The sequence below is a fragment of the Pyrgilauda ruficollis genome, unplaced genomic scaffold (genome assembly GCF_017590135.1).
Source record: "Pyrgilauda ruficollis isolate IOZ18807 unplaced genomic scaffold, ASM1759013v1 scaffold185, whole genome shotgun sequence".
NCBI lineage: Eukaryota > Metazoa > Chordata > Aves > Passeriformes > Passeridae > Pyrgilauda > Pyrgilauda ruficollis.
Genome location: NW_024517540.1, coordinates 610,449 through 623,185, shown reverse-complemented (window position 1 = coordinate 623,185; position 12,737 = coordinate 610,449). Strand labels below are relative to the sequence as shown.

The following is a 12,737-nucleotide window of genomic DNA, read 5'->3' as shown; positions in this document are numbered from 1 at the left end:
TTCTCCCCGGTCCCGGCTCCCCCCGGTTCTCCCCGGTCCCGGCTCCCCCCGGTTCTCCCCGGTCCCGGCTCCCCCCGGCTCCCCCGGTCCCGGCTCCCCGCCGCCCTCCCGGCGCTGCCGCTAGATGTCAGGGGAAGCCCGAGCAGCGGCCGCCCCGCTCTCAGACGCCCTCGCCCGGCTTTCGGTGTCCCCAGGAACCGTCCTGAAAATCAAGGTGCTGAGGTGCTCCCCGGACGCGCAGTACAAGGAGAACACCGTCTTGCGGGAGGTAAAGCTGGGGAATTGTTGGTGAAAAGCGTTTATGGGTCTCAGGGAGCAGCAGGGGTTGGATATTTCCCCCCAGCTCCCTCCTCTTGCAGCAGCATTTAGGGCAGGAGAGCTGCAGTAAATGCCCCTGGCCATGGATTCAGAGAATCCCTGACTCATTTTAGGCTGGAAAAGCCCTCTAAAAGCACCAGGTCCAACCGTTCCACTGCAGCCAAGGCCACCACTAAACCACGTCCCCAAGAGCCACATCCACAAGTCTGTTAAATCCCTCCAGGGATGGAGACTTCACCGCTCCCCTGGGCAGCCTGTGCCAGTGCTGGACAATTTCAGTGAAAGAATTTCCCCCAGTACTCCATCTAAACCTTCCTGGTGCAACTCGAGCCCCCACCCAGCCCCAGTGTGCCCTGATCAGGGCCCATTTCTGCCCCTCTCTTGTCTCTGGTGCAGGTGGCTGAGGAAGGATGTGACCCCTGTGCAAGTGGGAAGGAGGAGCTGGGCATCAGCACCATGGTGTAATGAATCCCCAGTGAGGTCCTGCACCACCAGTGGTCTGTCTTGGCCAGTGCCAGCTGGCTTCTGGCAGCCTGGACCTCTCAGCAGGAGCCAGCTGCTGGTCCCAAACGTTTTGGGAGCAGCTGGGTGTCCACAGGATTTGCAGGGTGAAGAGGAGCTGCAGTATCCCTGTGCTTGCTGGGGGAGCAACACGGCTCTTGCTGCCAGGGTCACCTGAGGGTGTCCAGGCTTGGCTCAGCCACTTCCCCTCCCTGCTCCTTGCCTCAGTTTCCCCACAGCTGCTCTCAGGAGGAGGGCAATGGGGAGAGGAGGGATGACTGTGTTGGGGAACGGGCCCAGGAGGCTGAACAGAAAGCAGCAAAGACTTTGTACAGACATTTCTGCACACAGCAATTAAAATGTATGGATTTTTTTTTTTTTTTTTTTTTTTTTTTTTTTTTTTTTAGCTTCAGGATTTGCCCCTGAATTCTCATGGCACCTGCCCAGCTCTGCTGGCTGTTTCCTTCCGGTGTCATCCAGAGAGGAAGGAAAGCCCCCCAGTTTCCCCTGCACCCCAAACACTGATGCCCATTTGGTTTCATGGGTTGTGCCACCCGCCTGAGGATGGTGCAGTCTCTGGAGTGTGGGACAGCACCCAGGGACAGGAGCAGGGTGACCAGCACAGGGGTGACCCCTGCCTCCCCCTGACCACTCCTCACCTTGCACCAGGCACATAAATGCCCCCAGCACTCAGTCCTGCTGTGACAGAGATGCTCCTCTGGCCACTGCAGCCCCAGGACTCCCAGCACCCAGAGCCCTGACCCCACATCCCCCTGCAAAGGGGCTGCCACCCCGCCTGGGAGCAGACTGGAACTCCCTGGAATGCTCCAGGGAACCCACAGAGAGTCCTGCAGCAACTGGAGCAGGGCCACAGCCCCAGAGGACTCCTAGAGGGATGATGGTGGATGTGCTGGGGTGCCCGATGGGGGGGACACCTTGGGGTCCCATCTCCCATGAGCCTGGGGTGGCTGCCAGACACTTTCACACTTCCTGTGCCAGACTGGCACTCAGCATGCGGGATTCCTGCGGGCACAGGTGCCCCCAGCTGCCAGCACTGTCCCTGAGGAGGGGACCACATCCCCCCGAGGCAGGGGGACAGGGCGTGCAGGGCCAGCACAGCAAAGTTTGGGGTGAATGCTTTGTACCCAACCAGAGTAGCCACAGTGGGACCCTCTCGTTCTGATCTCTGCTGCTGTTGAAGCACACGGGTTTCCTTTAACCGACTGGACAAAAATGCATGAATGAAATTATTAATGAAAAGCATTTGTTTGCAGATGATCACAAAACGTCTCTTAAAACACAGCAATAAGTCAAAACTTCTTGCTTTTATATAAGTCAAACTATCACTTTAAACTTTCCCCACTTCTGTTGTCCGTTACAGAAAACTGGTAAAATCAGCACATTAAATGCTTTGGTGTCACTGAAATTCCATGACGAAACACAGGGAAGTGGGTCACGCGTTTCTGCTGCCACTGCAGGCCCTGAGGAAGGTCTCTGCAGGGACTGCAGCCCCACTCCCGGCTCAGGCGGCAGGGGAGGACACGTCCCTGTCCCCATGTCCGTGTGACATGCTGGAGGGAGACGCGGGATGCAGGAGGGAGCAGGGGCACGAGGGGTGCTGGGCTCCAGGCATCTCCCCTCGCCCCTCCTCAGCCCTCTCCTCCCCTTTCCCAGGCAGCCCCCTTCTCCTTTTTGATCTCCTCGCAGCACATCTCAAAAGCAACCCACTGCGCCGGGAAGCAAATCCCCTCCAGTGAGATCATTGCGAGACCCTCAGACGTCGGGGTCGGGTGTGAAATGGACCTCCCTCCTCCTCCTCCTCCTCCCCGAGCCCTGCCCCGGCCCCTCTGAAAGGCTGTTATGTTTTGTAATCGGATTAGGGGAGCCCTGCGCCCTCCCCGGGCCGCTCCCCGGCGCTCCCGGCCCGCGGCCGCCGCTCTCCCCGCGCTTGTTTAAGCGAGCGCGGAGCTCTCCGTGCGCCGGGAGCCGGGGCCGCCGAGAGCCTGAAAGGTTTAGTCAGCGAACAAATTGCTTCTCTGTAGGGGCCGTTTTCTTCCCAAGTTGAACATAATGATGGCAGTTTGAGGAACAGATGGTGCGGCTAAGCAGATAATCCCGCCGGCCCCGGGCTCGGCGAGAGCAGCGCCGGCTCTGCCCGCAGCGCCCGCGGCCGTCCCGGGACCGGAGGGTCGCGCCGGTGTCGGGGTGACGATGGCACCCCCACCGAGCACAAGGAGCTTGGGCGAGCACCCCGCCTTCACACCTCTTCTGCGCCCGGGGGTGGTTTGGGTGCCAGACTCCGCTCGTGCCTCAGTTTCCCCTCTGCTCTGGCACTTTGCGAGGCAGGGCTCACCTCCGGATCGCAGCCTGACCTGGGGAGATGTAATGTGAGACAGAACAGCTTTCCCTGCACTGGAGCAAAGGACAGCCGAGAATTTACAGCTCATTTTCCTCTCATTTCCCTATTTTGCCCCTCTCTCCAATAGAATTCGAGTTGTGGAAAGAGCTGAAGAAATTCCAGCAGCTCGCAGGGGCTGGGTGTGCACTGTGCCCGTGTCAGGCTCAGGGATGCCGGGATCTACGTGCTGAACGAGTCTTTATTTAAAACACATCCGCGGGAAGAGCCCGAGGCCCCAGGGACACGATGCAGGCAGGGCAAGGCATGGACACGTCTGCGTGGAGCGAGCCCTGCCCGCCTGCCCACGCCAGGCTGGCACCAGAGACCGTTCCCCACGCCACGGGGCTCTCGCAGCCTGCAGGACACGCTCCAGGCACACTGCACCGCATGCCTGTGTCCGGCGGGTTTGTTTAATTCATGTCCCCCCCCCTCCAGCCCCGTCCCCTGAGACCCCCGGCTCTGACAGCTCCCCTGCCCTCTCCGTGGCAGCCCAGCTGCCAAGAGACCTGCCTAATTCACCTCTTGCTAATGCAGGAGCTCAGTCAGCTGCTCGAAGGGTGTTTTACAAGTCAAAGCAATAACAACATCCCTCTGCTACAGCTGGGGAAACTAAGGCACACAAAGAGGTGCCCGGGAGTCCATTGGAATTAGGAGCAGGACAAAGCCTGGGCTCCCCCAGCTCCTGGTGTACATGTCCTTACACATCCACAGCCCCCACCGCCTCCCCCCGGCCCGGAGCAGCTGATGCCGTGTGCTGGTTGATAGAAAGCCAGCTAATCATCTTTCCCACCTTCCTGGGAGTGTGAATCGTTATCCCAGCGACACCTGTAAAGCTCCTTGTCAGACAGGGCTGGTGCACACATCCCATAATGGGCACCATATGGGAGAGGGAGGGCTGGGGAGGGGAGCAGGGGTCTGGCCACCCCCACACTGAACAAAGAGCAGTGCCCACGGCCTCCCAGTACAGACCAGTATCAGCAGCACTGGTTTGAGAGGTCAGCAGCAAGGAGAGCCCAGGCAAAGGTGGCAGAGGAGGAAGAGGCACCACTCGTGGCACTGAACGCCTCAGTAACTCCCCAGCAGCCCTGCCCTTTGGAAAAGGACCTGCAAAAGTGACAGGTGAAGGTTAAAGGCAGGAGAGCCATGGAGCCCTGGCACCCAAACCCGCCCAAGCACGGCCACCATGCCCTGGAGCCACTGCTCATGCCAGCCTTGCAGTGGCACCGCACATGTAGGAAACCCTCCTACAGGTTAGGGGGTGACAGGGAGAACACGATGGGAATTAGAGACAGGTCCCTGGGCTTGGACTGATCCAGAGCCCCCCAGGATTCCTCCCTGACCCGAAACTCTGGGGGCAGAGCTCAGTCCCCACTGCCACTGCAATTACAGAGCCACGTTTCCAGGCGCCCATTCATTGCCAGAGGCATAATGAGCCCCCAGGCCCCATCAGGAGGGCAAAGCAATTAAAATTGCTGCTGTGTGGGTGGCTCTGGTGTGGGCTGCTGCCAGTGCCCCTTTTGGGGCGAGTGGGCACCGCCAGGCCGGGCAGGGCCTCAGATTGCTGCATGTCCCTGGGGGTGAACAATCGACTCGTTCTTCCCCGGGTTCAAAGAATAATAAAATAAAAATAAAGAGAGAATAAAGGCCCCAGTAAAGCTGGGAGTCAAGTTTATTTACAAACTGAGTATGAAGTGAAGGGCCTGGAACAAAGGTGTTATGTAAGGGACAGTCACTAAGGGGCTCTTTACCCACACTAATTGCCACTTGCTCCATGATATCCATTTACCTCGCAGCTGAAATGGCCTCCTCAGGCTCGTGGGTTCAAGCAGTGCTTGTTTGCAACACTGCCCAGTGCAATTAGTGCACCAGCACAGGGGCTGCTGCTGTCCCACCACCCAAACCCACCGGGAAGCCCCACACCTCCCCAAAATTGGGAGCATGCCCACGGTGGGTGGATGTGGCTTGGCAGGGAGAGGCGCTGCCTTGTGTGGGACTTTGGGGTTGTGTAACAGGGAGGGCCAACGGGGCTTAGTTCTGCAGGAGGGACCTTGAGGTCATCCCAACCCAGGCTGGGTGGTGAGGGGTAGAAAATCATCGTGGGATTCTTGTGGAGAATGATGGCCCTGAAAGGAGAATGAGGTCTGGAGACGATGAGCAGAACCTGCTCTTTCTGGTGGTGGTTCCCAGGGGTCCAGCTGGAAACTGCCCTCGGGTGCAAAAGCCCCAAAGGCAGAAAGCAGAATAAAAACCACCATGGGGAGAAGAAAACTCACACCATGGGCTGCTGTGAGTGCTGCAGGGCCTTCCTGCAGTGTGTGACCTTCCTGCTCCCATCCCTGCCCTCACCCCTGGCATGGCCAGGGGCACAGGGACCACAGAGAGACCCTTAGCTCTGCTCCAGCCAAACTCAGGAAAAGGGGAAAGATGAGGTGGCAGCACCCCCAGGAGCCAAGAGGTCAATTTTATTGACAAACTGCCTCTTGAATGGAGCAGGGGGAACAATGCTGGCCTCAGCCCGGGTCACTGGGGGCTGTGTAAAGCAAGGGGCCGGCTCCAGTGGCCCCGGGAGAGCCCTCCAGGCGAGTGGCCTTTACCAACGTGTTTGCATAACCTCTGACCCCTTCTTTTGGGGTTTAATTGAAATCCCAGCTTGGTGACAAATTGGCATGACCAGCAGGCTGGAGGCTGAGAGGGTGAGCGTGGAAGCGATGCTGGAAATTCCCCTTGCTGCTCTGGCAGTGTCCGACCTGCTGCCCCTTCTGTCCTGCCATGGGACACCTCCAAAGCCCAAGGGGTTTTTTAATCACACCCTGCTCCTTCATCTGGTCCCATGTCACTGCCCAAAGGCCACCACAATGTGCTTGGGACAGGCAACTGTCCGAGTGCACCAGCAGCTCTGTCTCAGGGCAGGCAGGAGCAGGCAGGCACTGTCTGAGGAGTGTGAGCGTCTTCAGAAACGCTCTGGACTGAAGCCTCCTTGGACTGGAGTGCTCTGATGCTTTGTTAATCACAGAGCTCGTTAGGCTGAGGCATTTGCAGTTTGCACCCTGGCAAACTCCCACCGGGGACCCCTCTCCCTCCCTGTCCAAAGGGAGGGGTCACAGCCCTTCTCCAGTCTTGTCTTGAAGTAAAAATGGCTTTTTAGAGCCAAAGGGAGAAATGAGCTTCTGAAGGAACAAATGTAACTGAAGTCCCAGCGCAGTTCCCACTGACTGGAGATCAAAAATTGACATGGAGCCAGATGGAGCTGAAGTCATCCTCTCTCAGAAGTTCCTGGGAGAGAGGTGAGAAATGACAGAATTCCCTGTGATGGCAGAAATCTAATTTTCTGCAGAAACCAGACAAAAAAAAAACAAAGAGGAAAAGCCCCAAACCAGACTCTTCTCTGTCCCCATCCCTTTTGCAGCACCCCAGCTGCTCCGTGCAGCCAAAAAAAAAAAAAACAAAGAGAAAAAGCCCCAAACCAGACTCTTCTCCATCCCCATCCCTTTTGCAGAGCATTTGCAGCACCCCAGCTGCTCCGTGCAGCACATGGGTGATGCAGAGCTGTGCTACAGGGAGGTCCCAGTGCACCTGAGAGGGATGTCCAGGTGGGTTTCCCTGCTGGCTAAAGGGACTCCACAGAGTTACAGCAGAACCCTCCAAAGCACAAATATTTCCCCTCCACTTTTCTTCCTGTCGCAGAACACCAGAAACTGGGATTAGACTGCAGAATTTTCCTGCCCACAGGTAAAGATTTAATATTCCACATTGTGTAGATCATGCAATATGAATCCCAGCTGCCCTTTAACAGGGTTGGAGTAACGTCTGGTATCGTGTGCAACCACACCCCTGAAGTGCAAATGGCACAAGTGAGGCTTGAACAAGTGAGGCTTGAACAATTCCCACTAAATCCCTGTGATTTCCATGCGCAGGCCTGTGGATCACTGAGGTTCCTGCCTGTGGTTCTGCTGGCCCTGCCCTGCAGGATTTCACTGATCCTGGAGGAACACCCCACACTTTGGAGCAACAGTCACACATTTTGCAGTAGCAACACAAGAATTTCCCTCAGGAGCGTGTCTGTACATCCAATTCACATTGAAGCACCTTAAAAACAGAGCAGTCCCACATTGAGGCAAAACCCAAAAATATCTCCATTCCCACCTGCCTTACTGTCTGCACCTCATTTGCAAATCATTTACAGGGATTTTTACATATCCTAAAATACTTCTAATTGCAGGTTTCGTGTCTGTCATCCGTCACTGATTAATACATTTCGTTGCTATTATTGTTATTATTACTATTAACGGTGCATCCATCCAATTCACAAATCAAAGTCTGTTGCCCAGGATGGAGCCACAAGGATCAGGTTTGTTTCTAGCAGAGAGGTGATGAGACCCATAAGAGCAGCCCCTTGCCCTTGTGGATCTCAAACTGCTTTGCAAGGAGCAGTAGGTCACCACTTTGCAGGAGATGTATGAGGTGGGGTGTAAATCAGCCCTAATTCCTCCAATGAACTGGTGGGGATACTGGATACTGGGGATACTGGGGATACTGGTGGGAACGGGACAATTTGATCCCTTCACCCTCCCCGTGCCACCTTGCAGTTTGCCACGTTCCAAGGGAAACAAACCAGTTGTAATTTTGTTTTGTTAACCTCCTTCTCTCCCAGCCCCACACACCGCTGGGAATAAATAAACTGGGATGATTTTATCCCCCCCTGTTTCTGCCCCCTCCTCCCAGGACAGCCTCACGCTCTGCTGGCTGTCACTTAGCCACCTTCCCCTGTGCCCCGTGGGTCACTATTCCCCCACACAAACTTCGGTTTCCACCAGTTGAAGATCTTAGGGGCTTCTTGCACAAAACCCTTTGAGGTATTTCATGCGAGGCTTGAAAAGGCTCCTGCTTCCTCTGGGGGGCATTATCATGACAACCGCCTTTAATTCAGCGCAGATCCCGGCTCCCAGCTGGATCCTCAGCCACGCCAAGTCCCCCCGACACCCTTCGGCTGCCTCAGAGAGGCCAAAGGAGCGCACGGGTCCCAGGATCACGGGGAACTGGCCCATCCCCATTTCCCAGTCCCCATCCTCATATATATTCCCTTCCAGTCGCCCCGCACTTTTTCTCTGCGCGTTCTTCTTTTGCGAGCGCTGCCCTCCTCTTCCCCACTCCCACCGGGCGCTTCCCTCCTCCCCGCGGTCCCTCCTCTGTCCCCAGCATCCCCCTTTCTCTCGGCTCTCTATAAACAAAGCGCCTCAGTGTCTGCGGGAAGAAAAGTTGCATTATGCAAATGGGAAAAAGCGAACGGGAGATTTCTCACTCCGAGAACCCCCATTCCGGGCCTGCACCTCGGTTTCCATGGCATGGCCAAAGCCTGCTGGAAGCTGGTTTGCATACGGATGAGAGAGGAGATGAAATCAGCACGAAAGCCCATCGCTGACAGAACACCATTGTTTCGCCTGTCTGATTTGGAGGCTAATAAAACGCCATTAAAAAAAAGAAAGAAAGAGGAAAAAAACCCTGCCGCTTTCATCCTGGCTCTGGTCAGGGACGGGGAGGGGGCGTTAAATATGATGACGGAAGATCATTGCACTATCAGACTTGGGGTGAAGGTGCTCTGGCACCGGGGAAGGAAATTCCCAGGATGCACTGCCCCTGTGAGCCGGAGCGATGCCGACAGGAGATGGTGCTGTGGGCAGAGCGCTGGGCTGGGAGAGGCTGCCAAGGCAAACCCAGCTTTGCTCCTCTCCAGGAGACACAAGAGCATTAAAACACCTCAGCTGCAGCCACGGACCTGCCCATCCCACGGCACATCTCGGGGAGTCCATCCATCCATCCATCCATCCATCCATCCATCCATCCATCCATCCATCCATCCATCCATCCATCCATCCATCCATCCATCCATCCATCCATCCATCCATCCATCCATCCATCCATCCATCCATCCATCCATCCATCCATCCATCCATCCATCCATCCATCCATCCATCCACTCGTGCCCTGTCCAGGGCAGACATTGAGCAGGATCACGGGCTGGGATCGGGCTGTCCCAGGTCACAGGCTTTCAGGGTGGAATGAATTAAAAACTGTGAATAAAAGGCTGGGGTGGGGAGAAGGTCAGGGATCTGCTCAGTGCTTCCATGCTCCTTCACCACACAAACCATGACTCTGCTGGAGGAGAGGGAAGAGACAACACATCCTAACGGCCTCCTTTGGCTGTTCCTGATGTTCCAGCACATCCCAGCACCTTTCCCAGGGCTCTGAGGAGTGAGCTGGATGGAGCAGGAGCATGGCCACTGCCTCTTGGCCCTCGGTAGCTGTCCTGCCCTGGGCCTTGCCATGGCCACCCAGTCCCTTCCCCGCTGCCAGCAGGGCATTGTGTGCAGTGTGTGCCTTCCAGAGCAGCATGATTGGCCTTGAAAGGGCTGATTTGCTTTCCCCGGTCCATTGAAACGCCGGAGACCAAAGCCTGTTCCCTCCAGGCGCTCGGAAACCTGGCACCCTTTCCACTTCGCTTCCCTGTGCCCCCCAGCCCAGGGGCTCCTGCTGAGATTTTGCTGTCAACAGAGTTTTGTTCCCTTTCTAGGGCGGCGCAGAAGGGACACAAGGACCTTGAAAATGGCAGCTTCTTTGACACAGCTATTCTCCTTCGACCCCCCTGGCTGAATAAAAAACTCACAAAAATGGAGTTTACTGTATTTCCTCCTTAGGGGGAAAACACCGCATCTTGGTCCTAATTAATTTACCTAATTAACATTGGGTCTGTATGCAAAGACCTCTTTCTGTACTGGCCGGGACAGAGGAAATAACAGGAATAAAAAAATATTCAGGCAACCCTCAGCACCGACTGTAAAAGGGACATCGCGGGATGAACTGTGCCACCCTGATCATTTAAACCCCAGAGAAAGCCTCTGCAGGAGAACGGCCTCCACCTCCACCTCCCCTCTGTCTGGGGCCAAATCACACCAGAATCCTGACACTGGGCAGGAGGTGCAGTGCATGTCCTGGGGGAATTCACTGCTCAGGGGATGGAGCAGGGGGGAGCCAAGGAACAGATCCTGTGCGGGAGGGGAGCAAGGAGGATGCCCATGAGCAGGGCACAGTTCAGGAGGGGAGCAAGGAGGATGTCCATGAGCACGGCACAATTCAGGAGGGGAGCAAGGAGGATGCCCGTGAGCAGGGCACAGTTCAGGAGGGGAGCAAGGAGGATGCCCGTGAGCAGGGCACTGTGCAGGAGGGGAGCAAGGAGGATGCCCATGAGCAGGGCACAATTCAAGCTGCTGGGCTGACCCTCTGCTGCCTTTACCAAAAGCTCTGTGCCCACCTGCCTGGGCCAGCTCCATGTTTAGTCCCTGAATTTTCCCAGGGCTTGCCCATCTCCTGAGCAGCCACTGGTCCTGCCTAGGAAAGCCCTGCTCTGCTATTTTGTTCTTTTCCCTGCCAGATGCCAGCTCTCTTCAGCCTCTTTCTTCTCCCCACGCTTTGCTTTGCCGCATAGTTCCGGAAATCAGAAACAAAAGAAGAGGAAAGAAAATAGGCTGGATCTGGGGGGGAGGAGGGGGAGTTTCCCTTCCGTTAAGCTTTTCCAGCTCTCCCTGCATCCCAATATGAGGCACTATATGGCACCTCACATGACGAGCGCTCGCGCCCACGTGCGTGGCCACGTGATGAGATGCCCGGTTATGCCAAGCTGCTGAATGGAGGCGAGAGTGAAGAGGCTGGGTTTGAGCCCAACCTCTTTGGCAGGAGAAACAGGAGGATTCAGGAGAAGCTTCTCTCTGCTCTCGCTCTGTAGCCCGAAGCTGCATGGCTGAAACACACGGGCTGGAGGGAAAACGTTCCCAGGTTTTGTGGCTGAGTTGAAGCAGTGAGAGCTGGGCTTTCAGGGCAGGATGTTGGCTCAGTCCCACTGTGGTTATTGGGGCCCTACAGATCAGATTCTGGCAGCCAAAACTTCCTAAGCACTGTGAACTGCAGAGCCTGAGTCACTCATCTGCCTCCGCATCTTCGTGTAACCCCCGCTGCAATAGGGCTGGCAGCACGGCTTTGGGTGTCACATCATCTGAACAGTTTGATTCACAGATATTTTTGGTTTATAAAGGGAAATCCCCCATCCATCCCAGGCTTCGTATTCATTCACTGAGATGGCCAGCAATCATCCTAGAATTTGCTTTCCACAACAAATAAATCCCCAGCTCGGTGTGTGTTCCCATTTGGCAGTGTCAGCTCCCACTCAGAGCACGCTGCCTTTCCCAGCTCCCCTCGTTTCTGACAACACTGAATTTCAATGCCACTGTGAGCAGCTCCCACCCTCAGGAGCCCCGTCAGGATTCTCCACAAGGGAGGCAGGATGGGCAGGACCCTTTGTGCATCCCGATGGACAAGAGGGAAGGTGTTTGCAGCACGGGCTCTGCTCAGCTTTGCAGGGAGGGTCAGAGTGTGTCCCAGCACCTGGAATGGTGCTGGGGCTGCTCAAAGCTGCGTGGGGCAGGGGCTGCTTGGCTCCAGCCACCAGCAGAGCTGCAAAGAGGTGAGAAAATGGGCCATGGAGACACGCCAGGAAGGGACACAGTGAGAGCCCCAGCACTGCCCTGGCACTGGGGCACCTCCCAGGCTCGCTGCTGGAGGGACAGCGGGGCCAGCACTGCATCCACACCCCGCTCCCAAAGCAAAGCCCAGCACGGCCTCAGTGGGACACAGAGCTGCCCAAACCAGTGCACAGCACCAGCTCTGCCAAAACAATCACTGCCACAGCCCAACCCTCCTGTTGTATCGTGCAGGAGAGACCTCAGACTACTTCACCTGCCTCTGGAGCAGGGAGATGCTCCCACCATCAGAAACCTGCTATTAGTGGCAGGTGCTCTGTCCACCCCATTTCCAGCTGCCGCCAGACTTCCAGTAATTCTCAGTGACCTCATTTTCACTTCATTTTGTAAATCATTTTTGGGTTGTTGTTTTTCATTTTACTCAGTTTTTAATTTGTTGTTGTTTCCCTCTGAGCTGGAGTTTGTCATTTAATCAACTTAGACCCAGATATCCTGGAGGGTGTTTGGGGAAGGGGGGTGGGGGGGAGAATGAAAACGCTAATGTCACATCACCTCCCTAAAATGAGTTTTAATTGTAATCCTTTAATCCCTCTCAGATGGCCCTCTCTTCACTGATGTTTTTCATAATTATTCCTTGCCATTTTCCCATCGGTCTAAGGAGTGTCTTCAAGAGGGAGGGGGTGGAGAAAAGGCCCTTTTATAAAATAATAATAATGGGCCAAATTAAGACACAAAGAGGGAAATAACAAGGGGGCAAGGGCTGCAGAGACAGAATGGGGATTATTAATGCCTCCCCCCTCAGAAATTTCAGTGATGGTGCTCTCAGCCACCCCAATCAGTGGGCAATTGAGGCTTGTTTGCTCGAGTGGCTGCATCCTCCTACAATGACCCACATTTAGCCAAGTGGCTGCATTGACAGAGTACCAGGTGCGCAGGATTGGGAAAGCGCCTCGAGGCAGCGTCTCGCCAGCCCAGCGCCGAGGGTCTGCACA

General features: G+C 55.8%; 1 protein-coding gene across 1 annotated transcript in view; it reads left to right on the top strand.

Moving 5' to 3' along the window:
• RHBG (Rh family B glycoprotein) overlaps positions 1 to 1,156 on the top strand; it is a 7,371-nt gene extending 6,215 nt beyond the window's left edge. Inside the window, exons 9-10 of the mRNA XM_041464926.1 lie at positions 195 to 268; positions 715 to 1,156. Of these exons, the coding sequence (XP_041320860.1) occupies positions 195 to 268; positions 715 to 783 (143 nt within the window). The 3' untranslated portion in view covers positions 784 to 1,156. The remainder of the gene's footprint in view (positions 1 to 194; positions 269 to 714) is intronic.
• Positions 1,157 to 12,737: the final 11,581 nt, after the last annotated feature.